General features: G+C 34.8%; 1 protein-coding gene across 1 annotated transcript in view; it reads right to left on the bottom strand.

Moving 5' to 3' along the window:
* Positions 1 to 391: 391 nt before the first annotated feature.
* The window catches only part of LOC129752265 (uncharacterized), a 33422-nt gene continuing 15583 nt past the window's right edge, over positions 392 to 18230 (bottom strand). The window contains exon 4 of the mRNA XM_055748052.1: positions 392 to 607. Coding sequence (XP_055604027.1) covers positions 392 to 607 — 216 coding nt within the window. The remainder of the gene's footprint in view (positions 608 to 18230) is intronic.

Raw genomic sequence — 18230 nt, 5'->3', positions numbered from 1 at the left:
TTTAGTCAGTTATATCATTTTGTATGGGTTGTTGAATTTGTTTAGTTTAGTTTACCTTTTTTTCCACGTTTCTTTTATAAGAAATTTTTGCAAACTTTCTGTTTCAACTTTTTCTGTTTATATTTTTCAAAATGCGTTCATCCCAGAAAAAGTATTCCTCAAACCTCACAACACAAAATTTATCGCTTTAGTTGGCCAAAAATCACACCACGTTAAATTGCCCAAACTTTGCCTATAACCAGTGTCTGCCAAAATCAACCAGCCACATAAAACATTCGGGGAAGGACGCTTTCCAGGACCTCATTGCCCTTCGAAGGTTTTTTTGGCGCTTCTCTCTTTCATCTCGAACATGAAAGTTATTACTCGTGCATCCCATCATCAAGCCGGCTGACTAGCTGACTGACTTTGGCTGACTAGCCCATTCGGAAAGAGGGTTGACGCGCTGTAAAAATGGCTTCCTCGCTCGCTCGCGGTTGATTTGTAACTTGGTTCCGCAAACGATAGGACATGGATCGTCAACGCGGAAACTGATTAGTGTTTCCGGGACGTGGTCGTAAAATAAAGTTTGTCGTTGTTGATTCGGTCTGCCACTGACGATGGATGATGCCTGACGATAGATGGGAGCAGAAAATGTGCCATATCATGGGCCCCTTCCGAAGAATGTCGCCGCTCTGTAGAACGCCTCGAATGAGAAGATGCAGTTCTGTTTGACAAACGGTTGTTTATGTTTTAGTTTTCGAGAATGTTTTTCTCCGGAGTTTGATTTAAAATATGACGTCAAGTATCCGTACTTTAGCGTAACATTTATGGATCATAAAACCTTCTCCTGACAAGTTCCGAAGTTTTATGTTTTCGATTTGTTGATTGAATCAGGTGTGAAAAATATCGTTTCAATAGCTGCTAACCATTTCTGGAAATTGAACCTAAAGCATTGTCTAAATTTTCAATCAAGGAAGCCAAATCCTCGATTTTAGACTTTCGACTCTTGACTCTCGACTTTTGATTCATGATTTTGACCCTCGATTCTTGACTCTTTACTCTCGACTCTTGGCTTTTGAATCTCCACTTTGACCCTCGATTCTTGACTTTTTATTCTCGACTCTTGGCTATCGAATCTTGACTCTCTAGTCTCGACTCTTGACTCTTGACTCTCGACTATCGACTCTTGACTCTCGCCTATCGACTCTCGACTCTCGACTCTTGACTCTCGGCTTTTGACTCTTGACTCTTGACTCTCGACTCCTGACTCTAGACTCTCGAATCTCGTCTCTCAACTCTCCACTCTGGACTCTCGACTTTCGACTCTCGATTTTCGACTTTTGACTTTTAACTCTCGACTCGACTCTCGACTCTTGACTCTCGGCTCTCGACTCTTGACTCTTGACTCTTGACTCTTGACTCTCGACTCTCGGCTCTCTACTCTTGACTCTCGACTTTAGATTCTTGATTCTCGACTTTCGACTCTCGACTCTCGACTCTTGACTCTCGACTCTCGGCTCTCGACTCTCGACTCTCGACTCTCGGCTCTCGACTCTCGACTTTCGACTCTCGACTCTCGACTCTCGACTCTCGACTCTCGACTCTCGACTCTCGACTCTCGACTCTCGACTCTCGACTCTCGACTCTCAACTCTCGACACTCGACACTCGACTCTCGACTCTCGACTCTTGACTTCCGACTCTTGATTCTCGACTCTCGATCCTCGACTCTTGACTCTCGACTCTCGACTCTCGGCTCTCGGCTCTTGACTCTCGACTCTCGACTCTCGACTCTCGACTCTCGACTCTCAACTCTCGACTCTCGACTCTCGACTCTCGACTCTCGACTCTCAATTCTCGACTCTCGACTCTCGACTCTCGACTCTCGACTCTCGACTCTCGACTCTCGACTCTCGACTCTCGACTCTCGACTCTCGACTCTCGACTCTCGACTCTCGACACTCGACACTCGACTCTCGACTCTCGACTCTTGACTTCCGACTCTTGATTCTCGACTCTCGATCCTCGACTCTTGACTCTCGACTCTCGACTCCTGACATTGACTATGATTCTCGACTCTTGACTTTGACACTCGACTTTGACACTCGACTCTTGACTCTCGACTTTCAACTCGCGACTCTCGCCTTTTGACTCGCAACCCTCGATTCTCGACTCTCGACTCTCGACTCTCGACTCTCGACTTTCGACTCTCGACTCACAACTCTCTACTCTCGACTCTCGCGTCTCGACTCTTTATTTTTTTCTTCATACTTACGATTTTGGATTATTTACTTTCGACTTTCAAAGCTCTTAACGCTCAATCGTCATGTACCTTCCGTATTAATATCAACAATCTATTCGAAATCCAAGAAACAATAATGCAAAAATTCCTTTTTCGGCACATTAGCATCAAATACTCTATCACTTGACACGCATAGGCCACAAAATCGAAAGCCCTTCACATTTTTTACCGTCATTTAGGCTTATTTTTGAAATACACCCACTCTCAGCCCAAGCCTGTTGTGCCTTATCTCATCATTTTATTTTCCTCGGCTGCTCCACTTCCAAGTCTTAGAAAGGAGAAAAAAAAACACGCAAGGATGAATGCGAGAAAAACCTCCACCCATTCACTCATATGACGGTACGTGCGCGTGCTCTCTTTCAACAGTGTTTCGAAACGCTCGTTTTACTTTATGGTATTGTTTTTCACTTCTAGTGGGAGCAATCTCGTCACATTTTATGACTGAAAAGGCCATGTGATATCTTCATATCGACACGTCGCCGTCGTCGTCGTTGTCAATGTCCTTGTTCGATATTCCGGCTGTTTCAAGTTTTTTTTTCATGCTTGCTTATGAATCTTTCTTACGATGAGGACGTCGGCGATATGGGGGAAAGCCGTCCGTCGTCTTGCTATGATGTAGAGCGAAAAAGTAAAACAACGATACGGGGTGCGGATGTTTGTTCTATTTATGCAGAACTTCCCACATCGAATATTCACTAACGGCACACGTTAGCACGGGATTAGCAATATCATTCGAAATGTGCCGGAAAGAATCAGTCACGGGGATGTTTTCCTTCATTTTTCTTTATTCTGAAAAATTATAAGATTTCTAAACATTTGCATTTACCGAGTTTGCATCATTTACCTTTGTTATCGTTTTTATTTTAACGTCAAATATATTTTAAGGGGCACAAGTTAAGTTTGAAATTTGTCAATATGAAATATACTGCAAGAACAACAGATTATTTACTAACCAAAAAAAAATTTTTAACTGTCAACATTTCTCTGGTATTTAATGCTAGTATGAAAAATTGTGTTTTCCTCCACAAATTTCGATAAGATTATTTACTAACCAAAAAAAAATTTTTAACTGTCAACATTTCTCTGGTATTTAATGCTAGTATGAAAAATTGTGTTTTCCTCCACAAATTTCGATACAAAATTCAATCTCGTTGCACTAATTCAAGACTGAATAAATTGCTTCCGAAAGTTTTAATGCTTTTTTTCGATAGTAAAAACAACCATGGGAAAAAAGTTATGAGGTGTTAAAATTTAAAAATTAAAAATTTCCATACAAACCTTGCAGTGGCCTCTTAGCCATTATTAATAAAAAAAGACGCCTGTTTTGACCCAAATTCTCAGCAAAACAATCACATCCGTGATCCATTGTACGAGTGAAAACTTTTTTTAAGAACCAGTAAAATAATTTATCCAAAACCGTTGAGATTTGGATCCGATTTGACGAAGTTCTTAAAAATTTGACAGTTAAAGAAACAAGAGTGGGGTTGCCAGTTATTTCAAGCATTTATTCTAGTTTCGTCAGTCTAATCTTATCTTATCTAATTTGAACAACTTTAAGAAAAAATGATACACGAGCACGAAGAAGTTAAGGATGTGTAGATGCAGTTAAAACATTTGTGACGAAGTTGGAGGTTGAACGAAGTAATCTATGCAATTAGTTATCACAGCACAGCAATTATCATGGCGGTAAAGTGAATGTTTTCGCTAATTATAAACAGACAAAATTCATTGTCATAACAACATGAAGTGCAGAATATTAGTTCTCAACGCTTGCTCAAATGTGCAAAGCTCATCGGAATGGGTTCCGGTGTGAATTATGAGCAGACCGAAGTGTTAAAAGCATACCATTCTGTCCTTGAAATGAAGTGAAAAAGAAAATTTGAATTAAGACAAACTCAAACGACGTCGGATAAAAGCTAAAGCGCAGAAAACTCAGGAAATCAAGGTGGAATGTAAGCTGGGTTTCAAAGAAAGTGTTTTAGGTTCATATGATAGTGACATAACATGATTTCCACAATGTGATGTAGTTTTTCCTAATATTATGTGATCACCGGATAATAGTAAAAATTGAGAAATCGTGGCTTTTGGATGTATGGTTCCAAATCAGCGAAGAATGTTTGCTGTCGACCTATTTGGTGAGATCCAACCTTATTAGAATTTTATTCTTCTGTGTTGTATGATTTTATATAGTTTTGGTACATAAAGAATATGAAGCGTTTGGGGTGAGCCCGTTCTATGACTACTGTATGCACAAGAAGATTGCATTATAATGTTTAAATTTCCGATATTTGTAAGGCATACGGAGTACATTTCCAGGATTTTTTTTCTATTTTTTTGTGCATATATCATGTAGAATAAATGTGAGGGGGAGTATTTTTTATGAAAAAAGAAACTTTTCGAGCTCTAAACAGACCTCGAATGGTTTCATGATCTGCTGATATTTTCCGTTTCTCTTTTTTTATTTTCAAGAGCGAGTAAAGGCGCTTTATCCTTGGTCGATGACCAGAAATGATTGTACACTGAAATCCTCAGCTGTTTAGCAATTAAAAATAAAACGTAAGATGCTTTCATTTATAACATATTTTCTTCAAAATTCTTTTAATCTAAGGCTTAGGATTTCTGTGTACAAAATAAATCATTTCCAGTCCTTCCAGAATGGTTCTAGTGATCGGATGAGTTTCTTCACAATACGCATGGTTACTTCATCAAGGAGCATTTTTCTTAGCATGCTTCCAACGATATTGCCCATTTGAAACGCATGGTACTGGTGGTCCACGTTTCTTCCTGTTCCTGTGTTCCGGATGTCTCTGCGTTCTCTGCTCCATGGTAGGCCCAACCGCTTTGTGTTTTTGATCATTTTAATGTTTTTATGTTTAAATAATTAAAGACATGAACAAAGACAAGAAGAATAATAAGACACTTTTATTATTCTTTGGGACTGAGACATAAGTTCTGGCTATGGAAGTACGATTAGTGATTAGTGATTAGTGAAGTTGGAGGTTGAACGAAGTTCACCGGGTTAGCTAGTTTTTGTAAAAATTAGACCCAAGAGAAGAATAATGATAAAATCGCTTTGTCTACTGTTGTCTACTGTGTCGAAACCAATCGACCTGTTTCAAAGCTTTTCTCCTTTTTTCTTATTTTCTGATTTTTCAAACTCCATTCAAAAAAACTATCTGTTCCACCATTTTTTTTTCATAACTTACTTTTTTTGCACGAGACATAACGCGATCTGCCTCTCATTAAAATATCTTCTTCAAAAACTCTACACAGTATTTTTCTCTCATTTACACGATCACTTTCAAAAAACCAAAAGATTTCGAGGACATGAACAGAAACACTCTCTTATAAACGAGTGTTTCAAACAGCGTTGCCAGATTGCAAGCCCCTCAAATCCGTTAGTTTGACGAAAAACGAATAATGTACTGATTGTAGAAAAATTAAACTTAATGGTATTTTTTTTTTTGTTTTGGCCGTCAGGTAGAACTTTCGTATGTCTACAGAATCTTTATAGTTTTTGCATAATTCGTAAAACATTCGCAGGAAATGCTGAAAATCCGTAGTTCTCGAGCATCGATTTGTAGAAGTGCTTTAAATCCGTTAATCAACGTAGAAATCCGTTTATCTGGCCACGCTGGTTCCCAATTTTTTTTACTTTTTATTTATCACTAGCTGACCCGGTGTGCTTTGCTACACCTTTCAAAATTAAATTATATTTTCAAAAATTATTCAATTCAAAAATTTCATTGGTTTTATTGGCATTATTTTAAATCAAATTATAACATAATTCATAAGCAACCGCTATAAAATGAGAGCTGCAGCTGGAGTTTTGAATTGCAACACAAAGATAACTTAAACTACTATTGTGAATCTTGCTCTATTCATTTGTTTTAAAGATCTGATAATTTTAATCTGTCTGAAGGGTCTCCAATTAATCGTACGCAAACAATCTAACTTAAAAAATATGGTTGTTTTTGCTTGATATGTTCTGGACTTATGCTAAAAAACTGATAAGAGAGTCCCCTCCCCTGTCCTTTCCTTCACCTCCTGCTGAATGGAGGTCGTGATCTTGAATATAATCATACCCATTTTTTCGTTCCCAAAAATCCTCTTATATCAAATATAGTTCCATTGGTTGATAAGGTTTTAAGCTTTACAACAAAATGTATATGGAGCCTCCTCCTTTCTTCTCCTCTCTACACTGTAAAGCGTAAGGGTCTATAACAATCGTAGAAACATATCTCGTAACCAATTACTTTTCCATGTCATATGTGTGTCCATTTGTTGGCTTCGTTAGAACTTATTCGTTGAGAACTCATGCTAACAACATTGTATTGGACTCACCTCCCTCCTCTTTTGCACCTACTCACTGAAAGTGTTTCAGATAATCGTAGAATCATACCAAAATGATTTTCCATGTTAAGTTTTGTCCATTTATCGGATTTTGTAAAAAAAAAAGTTAAATGTAAACCTCCTCTTCCCCTAATAGATTCCCAATTCTATCATCCTACTGCAAGAAAGGAATTGTTTCACATAGAAAAAGTATTTTTCGTACTAAAATATGCCAAATTTGGTTTCATTTGCTCGATTAATTCTCGAGCTCTGCAAAAAAATTGTATGGCAGCCCCCCTTTCCCCCTTTATATCTTTCCAGCAAAAAAAAAATGGGGCCTCAATTTATAATTGAAACATTTCTCGTATACAAATACTCTCACATACCAAATATGGTTCAATTTGATCGATCAACTCTCCAGTTATACTGAAAATTGTAAGGGAGACCTCTACTCCCCCTTTTCATCCACCTCTTTGAAGGAGTGAGGGATAACAAATATTCATAGAAGCACTTCTCGTATCGTTCCATGCCAAATTTGTTTTCATTTGCTGTTGTAGTTCTTGAGATATGCAGTTATAACTGTATGAAACTTCCCTCCCTCTTTCTTTTCTCCCCGCTGGAAAAAAGGAAGTGGTCTCAAACAATCATAAGAATATGTCACGTTCCCAAATACCCGCCCATGCCAAATTTGATTCCATTTGCTTAATTAGTTATTGAATTATGTAAAAACTATTAAAGAGGCCCCCTCCCCCCTTTATATCTCCCTATTGGAAAGAGGGAGGGGTCCAAGATAATCATAGTAATATTTGTCGTATCCAAATACCCTCCCATGCCAAATTTGGTTCCATTTGCTTTATTGGTTTTTGAGTTATGTATAAAAATATGAAAGAGGGCCCCTCCCCCTTTCTACTGGAAAGAGGGAGGGGTCTCAAATAATCATTGAAATATTTTTCGTATCAATATCTTGATAAGTTTTCGAGTTCTATGAAAAATTGTAAGGTAGCCCCCCTCCCCCCTTCCTATCACCCCACTGAGAGGAGGGAGGGGTACCTTATATTCATAGAAATATTCCCCGTCCCCAAATACCACCCCATGCCAAATTTGATACCATTTGCTTGATTGGTTCTCGAGTTATGCAAAAAATTGACTATTGTTTGGGAGGCCCCTCCCCCCCCTTCCTGTTAGGGGGAGGGGTCTCAAACCATAATAGGAACCTTCCTCGGCCTCCAATACCCCCACCTACCAAGTTTCACGTGAATCGGTTCTGTAGTTTTCGAGTCTATAGGGAACAGACAGAAAGACAGACAGACAGACAGGCAGACAGAAATTCATTTTTATATATATAGATGATGCCCCACTTAACAGTATCGACAAATTAGATAAAATTTTGATTTTCGTATAAGTTGAAATACTACGGTTATTAGTGATTTTTTCTATACTTCTTAACATATGTTTATAGCTATGAAGAGGTTTTAAAAAGAATTGTTCAAGTGTGTTAAAACTACGAAAAATTACTGAGAATCAAACTTTTTAGCCCCTTCGCTCATGCAATTTCAGTTTCATTATTTGTGTTTCTTTTTAAGATAACATATCAGAAATTTCATTTGAAAATACATGATCTAAAAATTAAACAATATTTAATTAAAAAACGAACACAAACACCTATAGTATTCAATAAAACTTACTGTCTCCTCGAAGAGAATCCACTTAAAACATTTATCAGAGAAATGATTTCCAGCATCTTACAAATGCTTAAACCATCAACCCACAGAAAATGTACTATGTATGCCGTGACCAGGAATCAATCTCATGACCTTTGGCTTAGAAGACTTGGAGGCTATTGCATTGCCATGGGCGGGGTAACTGCTGAATTTCAACTACATATCAATATTTTAAACAAGATTGTTCCAAATTCAAATGCGCGAATGAAGTTTCGACGTGATTTCAAATGCGGGAATGCATGCATGGAATTGCAATGAATTAGCAAAATTTTCTTTTCTTTTCAGTATATTCAAAATTTAGAAATTGTTTCTCAATTAAAACTAGTGAACAGAGAAAGGCGTTGAATTTCAATCTGCGATCGTATAATTTTATCTTGAGTGTGCACATAGATCACCCCAAAAAATGCTCTGGATTTTTCTAATCAACACACAAAACACAGTAAGGTATTTTTGTTATTGGTTAGGTCTTTGTGGGAAATTCCATGTTTTTAAAATACTCTTTTAAAAAATGAGAAACTTTTTAAATGGAATCTATTAGGGTAACGGACCTATTTTGGACCGCTTTGGGAAGTGGCTATGCTATTTCCTGGAATAAAAAGCATATGTTTCAATTTTCGACTGCTTTATCCGTTCATTACGAAGATCAAGGCTTTTTCTATCGAAAAATATCGTCTTTTGTTGCAATGTAACAAGATTTAAGACTAAAAACACGTGTCTTCAATCATTACTCTGGTCAGTATTTTGGACCACCAGGTTTCTGTTTTGGACCACTTTTAAACTAAATAAGTTTTTTTTTTCCAAATTTTGCTATATTTCAACAGCGATTGATGCGCAATTATGCGAATTATTCAGATAATTTTGTCTATTCATATTGTTATAGACTAGTCAAGTTTTGTTTGTTCGATAAGAATAGAGTAAAAACAGTAAAATTCATGTTTTTTAGTGTGTTCCAAATGTTATGAAAATAATTCTGACAGCACACGGAAATCTCGACGAAATTTGTTCTGCAGTGTTCAATACTGGCCAGTTGGCTTATCTCTAGGCTCAATTTTCAGAACGCACATTTCCTTCAGGCGAACCAATGATAAGTTGAGAAAGTCTGACATCATGAACTTCGCGACATCAATTGATGCATTTTGACATCCAAAAGATTCAAAAAGGAAAAAATATGCAAGATTTATACTATCTTTTAAGCCATCTAAAAGCCACTTTTTTTTTTAACAAAAATTCAGCTTTAAATTTGATACTAACTTTGTCCTAGGATAAAATTTATCGTAGGAGTAATTTTCCAACAGTTTTTTCAAAATTACATAACTACAGGGGCTGAAAAACTAGATTTTTAGAACTTTATCGCTTGTAAAAATTTACACATTTCAATCACCTTTTCCCAAGTTTTGAAACATATAAAGCTAAAATTGAACATATTATTTAATAAAATTTTCCTCCTTTAGACGGGTTTTATATTTCGTTTCTTCTAACCTGCCCAAGTTTTTTTTCCTCGAAAACCATTCCTTTTCGACCAAACTTTCAATAATTTTTTATGTAACTTAAAAAACAATGACTTAATAAATAATTGGTGCAAATCCAAGTTTTCATGTTTTGAGGCTTCTTTAAGCTGTAGCTTTTAACAACTGCTTATCAAACAGTTGCCATTGCCCAGCAAACATGAAATCGCATTAAAAATGCTAACTCAAGTCATTAAAAACGTCACTGCGAATCGTTATTCCAACTAACGCAAGTAAAAGGTCGTTAAAATAGTTACTCGAAGTCGGACTAAATGGTCTAAATCGGATATGAAAAAAAGTCCGCCATGTTTGCAGATTTTGAAGACGATTTCGTTCCATTGCTTCCCCTCGCGTGGTTCAAGTGAGAGAACAGCTTTGTTGTTCTCTCCGCGACCAGCAGTGCAACCAGATTGCTATAAATCAGATGGTGTATTTGCAGGATTTGCCCAATGACAGAGGCAGCAAATTTTGTCGCTGGCAACGGTTCGTATACGTTGAGAGAAAAAAATGTGTGCTCTCTTCCTTTTTTTTAGTATGTATGAATATGGTGTCGAATATCGTCCAAATCGTATACTCTCATCGTTTTAGCCTGAAATTGAAAATATGTATGTATATTGCCTCCACTTTGGTGGGTAAATGCTGTTTTTTCGAGTTTCATACGATTATTCCATAATGTATATGAGACGTTTAACAAAGTTGTTGAGAAATATACCTACAAAAATGTTTGCTGGGTGATGTAGATTGTTAGATTAACGTGATTCAAAGCATAGTGCTCAGAAAGTAAGTTGAAACTATGATTGGCTTGTTTTTATGCCGATTAAAGTGAATCTCGTCTAATGGCGAGTTTGGGCTTTGGAGAGTTGATTAGATAAAATCATGCATAAATTCCAAATTTTATTCATTATGAGTCGTATAACGTCTTTTTACGTTCATGAACATTTAAAAGCAAATTCAATACCCAGGTTATGTTGAGTGGTCCAAAAAAAGTCCCTAAGGAATAAAGTAGGACCTATTTTCGACATGGGTCAAATTGCTTTTTAAACCAGTTATTTTTCTTTTTCGAGCATGCAAAATAGTTTTCACGTGTTTTATCATAGCTGTTAACATGTTTGTATTTGTAAAATTCATCACATCTATGCAGCAACGCTCTTGAAAGTTTACTCCAATAATGGCACGTCCTCCTGAAATGGCCCTGATTCGGTCCAACTTTGAAAAATCAAAACTTTATTTTCAATTTTCTCTCCGTTAACAGCTTACTTAAATAAAATTTTAGATGTGATTAGAATCATAAGAAGTAGCTTTACCTATTTTTGTTCAAAATTTTTATGCATAACATGTTTTATCAGAGAAATATTGGCAAAAAGCTGTGAGGTGGTCCAAAATATGTACCCGGTCCAAAATAAGTCCGTTACCTTATCCATTTCCCCGCCATTTGAATGTTCCTGGGAATTGAAAAATATAACGATCCCCAGGATCCAGCGAAAAAAAAATGATTTTTAACAATATATGGCTAATTAAACCTTAACTTAAGGTTGCCATATTGCCAGATTTTATCCGGAAATCAAAATTTTTCAAAAGTCCGGCCCGGCCCGGTTGCCCAGATTTCATTAGAAAAACCCGGATTTGGCCCGGATTTATTCACTGCATTTGTCAAAACAAGAAAAAAAAATATTTATGCGTCTTAAATTCATCTTTTTGAGCAAGTTTTATAAAAATAACCATGAAAAGTTTTTTGAAAGCATTAAATACAATATAAAAACCGCTGATGAAAAAATATTTTTTTTCATGTATTTTTTTTTATTTGTGTTGAGTGTTTTCTGAATATTGACCAAATTGCCCGGATATTGCCCAGATTTTTTTTCAATATTTTGGAATCAAATGCTCGAATTTTGCCAGGTCTTTAGATAAAATTGCCCGGGTACGTGCTGAAAAAATTCTGATAACATTTCCTTATCTATATGACATTTGTGGTTTAATTTCAAAGAAGTAGTATTGTGAAATATTTCAAATGGTTAAATTCCCCTAAAACTCAATAAGCAATTATAAAACCTTAAAAATATATTCAAAAATTGTTACTTTCTTAACCACTATTCTAAAAGCAGAAAATTTATATAGAAAGTCCATTTTTGGCAATATTATTGGTAACCAAGAAATTTTATACTGAATTTATCAATGTAGGTGCTTAGAAATAGATGGAAGAATAATATTTTTCCTTGCTGAGATTTGGTTGTTTTAATTTTTTGTATCGTAGATTTATTTATTGACTTCGGGAATTCCTGGAATAAAGCGGAATTCCATAAAGCGTTTTCCGGAATTCGGTATTCCTTGGAATTTATAGTTTCTCATACTTTCGAGAGCTCGATCAAGGCCGGGTTAATCAGCTAGTATTGAATAAAAATAAGCATATAGATATAATAAGCTTGTCAGATTGCACGGATATTTTCTACAAAATTTTGGAAACGTCCGGTCCGGCCTTATTGCATTAATTTTGTATTTATTTTCCTTATTTCGCTCTGAATTTTTAACAGGGTGGTGGATAGCATGAATTTTATGCAATACATCATTACATCACTTTCTCGTTGCCACCCCTGTCTATTTGCAAAAAAGAACATAATACTTAAACAAATTAAAAATATTTTTAATTATTTTTGAGACCACGAAAACTTTCTTACAAGTTTTGTCAAAATAAACATGACCAATTTCATGAAAGCCAAAAATACAATTGAAAATCTGCTGAAGGGTTTTGATAAAAATATATAAACCATATATGTTTTTTTTCTTGATATTTATTCTACTGTTCCTGGGTTTTTGACCAAATTTTTCCCGAATACTACCCGGATTTTGGGTTAAAAGTTTTGAAATCATTTGATCGGATTTTGTCAGGGTTTTAGTTGAAATAGCCAATATTTGCACGGCCCGGATAAGTGAGGAAAAATTATGACAACCTTATGATATAATCAAAGTTATTATTTATCATGTTCCCGTTTTAACAATCTGACGAAGTACTCAAAATCGAAAATCCAATTCAACTTTTTCCAACTTTGTTTTTGCAGGCCTCATTTCAAAGGTGGCATAAATTAAATCGCTTGAATGGGTTAGTCATTTGTATTTCTTCCAGCTCTATGCACACAAACTTCTGAAAGCTGCTGATTTCCAAAACTGAACAAACGAGTGCCGGCATCGAGTGTCAAGTGGCAATAATTTTAGCCAGTTCGAAAATATGACAGCACATAGTAGAAAGCAGTACATTCTTTTTTCCCCTTCTGGTTCACCAAATCCGAAGTTTCCGAAAGCTTTCATTGATGGAGAATGGATTTGGTCTTCTTTTTTTTCTGCTCTCAGGAAAAAGCTCACAAAAAGTTATCTTGACAAGGCAGTTGAGACTGATCCGGCCAAGTGGAACATCGAATACACACGCACAAACCAACATACACAAGCAAAATTTAGCCACTTATACAAATACACACTGAAGAGTAGAGCACCAAAAAAAAACACAACCAGTTCGGAAAAACTTTTATTTTACTCGCCACTTGGTTTTCTCAAATATGGATCTTGCTGGCTAGTGTGGTTTTTGTGGCTTAAACGGGTGAAATGTATAAAGTTTTTGCTGGCTCCGCCAAAAACTAGCTTGATCCAAATTGATTTGTTTGAGATGTGGTTTTTGGACTTTCGAACTCTTTTCGAACGGGACGAGAAAAATCGGATCGATGGGAAAGTCTTGTTTTTTCTGCACATTTTAAGGGGTTCGTTTCCTTGTGGCTAACAGAATGTGCGAAATTGTGGCAAAAATATATTTAGAATAGAAAAGCTCTTGTTAAAAAAAAGTCTTCATCAGGGATCACTTCATGCAATGAACCAAATAGAGAAACACAATTTGTCATGTTTCACTATGCTACAGAAGGTATGATTTGTCGATGCTCATTAATTTACATCAACAATCGTGGATTATTATTTTTTATCGAATGAAACCACACACCTACCCTGAACAGATTTCAATTAGCGATATTCAAATATATCCATCGGATTACAGGAAGTGGGAACAAAAAACTCTGGCAAACAAATTTTTGCATCCATCTCCAATTAAGTCTGATTTGTGAACGATTGAGAGCACGATGCATTAAAAGTTGAATGAGCATTAAAACGAGCAACCATTTGCTGTCAAATAAGGCTCAAACAATGCAAACATGTGCAAACCCCGGAATGGACTTTTTGTGTGCCACACTTCATCTTTATTGTGCTTCATAGATTACTTCACACCCCTTGAATGAGTTTCGATGGTGTTGTAGTTAAAGAAGAGGTATACTTTAATAAAAAAAATTGAAAACATCTCAAAATTAACCATTCAGTACATGTTTTTTTACCAATAAAATAAGTTTTCTTCAAAATGCAGAATAAATTTACCCACAGGTCTCCTTGACAATTTTTTAGAGTTCCAATTATTCCCAAGAATTATTATATGATTCGTGATATGCCTCTGAAGATGCTCCATGGGTTCACAATAAGTCCATTTGAAGACATTTTGAAGCGTACAAGGATTTTTTAAAGTAGTCACCTCGTACAACATATGCAATTTTATCGTGTTCTATACTGTACTGGAAAGATTTTTCAAGTTATTTCTTTGATTCTCAGTATAAATTTTCTTCTATAAGTTTAAGTCAGACTTTTTCATAACAAATGTACCTAATTATTTCACTGAGATTCAAAAAAGAACTGATGTTTCTATGAATCACACTTTTTCTTATCATTTCATATTTAAAATTAATTTAATAGTTGATATAGAATCATACCAAATATTATCTTCTGAATACAAAAGCCTGGTTTGTTATTTAAATTAGCTTTTTCTCAATTTCCAAGGATTCTGAATTTTCATTTTCGGAAAATGAATCTTCCTCCTAAAAAAATATTGAAGCAGATTTCTTTCAAAATTTTTTATGTTACTTAAATTTTAATTTCCAGTGAGCTCTCGTCGTTTTTGTATGCTTCCCGGTCTTTAGTCAATATCTTGTCAATAGGATATTGTGCTTCGTTTATTGTTTGTTCACTAGGGTGTCCCAAAATTGCATAACTTCTGGGAATCTAGGGACTCACCCTACAAATGAACACAAAAGAACAAACTTTTGTATGGGGCCGACTAAAAAAAATCATGTTTAGAGGTTCCGCAAGTGCGATCTTTGAAAAAAGTCCACTTTCAAAAGATTTGATTTTAAATAAAATCTGGATCTAAAAATTTTCATAAAATGTATATATTTTATATTTTTTTAATTTTGTTTGAGTTAAATACTACACGTCAAAAATAAAAAATAAAAAAAATTCTTGCAAAAAAAACTTTGATGGTTTTAAGGAGTCATCAGAAGGCCTTATGCCAAACTTGAGCGGAATCGGACAACAGGGAGGGGTGCACTGAATCTCAAGTGTGAAAGGGATTCTCAGACATAGAGTTCTAAAGAAGCATAAAAAGTTGGTTTTTCATCATTCATTTTTTTCTCTACCGATCGATTGCCTGATTAAGTAGATTTTATTAAAATCTACATTATGACTAACATTTCACCTGAAGACTGCAACTCGATTGGACTTAAAACAAAAAAGTTATGACTGTTCAATGATTGTATTTTGGTCGCAAATTGTCCTGTAAAACGCAATGAGTAAAATGTACTCATTGTGTGTTAAACGATAATTTGCCACAAAAATACAACCTTTGAACAGCCATAACTTTTTTGTTTTAAGTCCAATCGAGTTGCAGTCTTCAGGTAAAATGTTAGTCTTAATTGAAATTTTAATAAAATCTACATAATGAAGCAATCGATCGGTAAAGAAAACAAATGTATGATGAAAAACCAATTTTTCATGCTTCTTTAGAACACTATGTCTCAGAATTTCTTTCACACTTGAGATTCAGTGCAACCCCTTCCTGTTGTCTGATTTTGCTTAAATTTGGCATATGGCCTTCTGATGACTCCCTTAAACCATCAAAGTCTTTTTTGCAAGTATTATGATTTTGAAGTAGGTATTTATTAAGACAAATTTAATAAATTAAATAAAAAATATTCCTAATTGTGATTTTTATTAAGGATTAAACCGCGAATAGCTCTTCACACAATGATACAAACAAAATGTTTTGTTCAGCAAAGTTTAAGTGTAAATAAATCCGCATCTTTTGATGACATTGGTATCAAAAATATTCTACGCTTGGTACACATTTTGGTCAGTTGAATTCAAAATTTTTTGACCAAAAAATTTTTTTTCTTGGAATTAGCTTGCTTGTTTTACATTTTGATTCAAATTTGATTCAGTTTTTATTTTTGACGTGTAGTATTTTACTCAAATAAAATTTAAAAAATATAAAATATATAAATTTTATGAAAATTTTTGGATCCAGAATTTATTTAAAATCGAATTTTTTGAAAGTGGACTTTTTTCAAAGATCGCACTTGCGGAACCTCTAAACATGATTCTTTTAGTCGACCCCATACAAAAGTTTGTTCGGCACATCCTTATCTACCATTTGGAGGATAAACCCCCAGATTTCCAGAAGTGATGATATTTTGGGACACCCTATTGTTCACCTGTTATAAGTTTGGTAGTAAAACTTTATCCTGCAAAATGGTTCAGTAACTCAATGCAACGCGAAGAACCTAAATTTGTTGAATTTAGTTGGTAGTTTTTTAGATGTAGAAATTACTTCGTGGTCCTTAATGTGTTAAACCAGAGGTGAACAATCTATTAAAAAAACGGGTCTATTTGAGTTTCAAATTTTTTCGGTGGGCCGCACTTAAAGTAACACTGATTCTTTTTCTTAATAACTTTATTTACTCATACTGGCTAATCGATGTTGAGCCCTACTTTGCCAAGTTGATCATTGATTGATATTTTGCAGAGGTTTACGGATAGTTATCATTACAACTGAAATATTTAAAATAAACATCAACCTTTCATTACTTTTTTTTTTAAAGACACTAAAATGAGAAACCGTTTTAAATTTGAGTCGGAGATCGAAATTACTTTATCTTAGTAAATTTATAAAGTTACTTGCTGACCACGTAAACTTCGTTTTACCCGTTACTTAATAAATCGTTGGAAAAGGTTAACAGTTCTCTAACTTTTTCCTGCTCATGAATCAGTTTTCATGAAAATCGTATTCAAGTTGTTCAAGTTTTGAACGTTTCTAAAACTATTATACAAACCATCTCTGGCCTGAAAAAACCCTTGGATACCAAATTCCACTTCATTTCGACCATCCGTTTATACGTGATGGTGTTACAAAGAAAACGCCTACATTTTTATGTATAAGATTTTAGATTCATTCAATTTCTTTTCATTGATTTGAAATTTTTTTCAATTATTCGTTCTTCTTAAAAGAGGATCATCTGCATTATTTTTTTTAACAAATGCGCAAAGTTGTGAAGGCAAATCACGACTTGCAAACAACGATGGTACTTCCATTTGGTGGTCTTTAGCGATAACTAGTGGTCAGAATTTTTTTTTATTTGGAAATCACTGTCTTCTTAGCGTTCGACGTTGAATCGTTATCGAAATTATTAATTTAAGTTTTTCTTTTCTGTGCAGATTTTTGAGAATTCTTTTAAGCAATTTAAATTTTAAATTTTGAAAAGGATCATTGTACTGGAATGTTGAAATTTGAAGATTCAATCGTTTTAAGAATTTTGAAGCATATTTTGTCAAAAAATCTAATTTGTAGTTTTGTTTCCTAATTATTGATTTTTCATCATTTTCCAAGGGTTTTCTTAAATTAATTAGAACACTACTGCAGGATTTCTTAAGCTTATTTATGAACATTTTATGACATTGATAATGTGAATTGCCACTGCTGCAGGATTTCTTAAGCTTATTTATGAACATTTTATGACATTGATAATGTGAATTGCCAAATGACTCAATAAATAAATTTTTGGCATGATTTTTTAAACAAAAATACTTATTGGTTTCTTTTTTTGTAAATATTTCAGTGCATACTGAATAAACTGATAAGTTTTATAAAATGTATGAATCTTCAAAAAAAAATTATTTTTAGATATATTTTTTTTTTACTTTAATGACTCGATTTCAAAGATTTAGAGTCTAAAGAACTCAATAAATACTTCAAATACAAATGCAAATACAATACAAATGCAAATACAGTCAAGCGAAGTGCATGTTTGATGAAGTAAATGAAGTGTTGACAAACGTGTCAGAAAATTGGCTCGCCTCCCGGCGGAATTTAATCCGTTATTACTTTTGGCCGATCTTATTTTAAATTTTAAAATTTCGATATATAACTCAATAACCCTTCTGTCCAATCTTGACACACAATTTGAAACTATCCATTGTTACTTCAATATTCATTCATTGAATGCTTATTTAAACATCGACAAATTAGAAGCCATATGACAGGTGT

This window comes from Uranotaenia lowii, chromosome 3 (genome assembly GCF_029784155.1).
Source record: "Uranotaenia lowii strain MFRU-FL chromosome 3, ASM2978415v1, whole genome shotgun sequence".
Classification (NCBI taxonomy): Eukaryota; Metazoa; Arthropoda; class Insecta; order Diptera; family Culicidae; genus Uranotaenia; species Uranotaenia lowii.
Note: the sequence above shows the minus strand (reverse complement) of the source record. Positions and strands in the feature narration are given on the sequence as shown.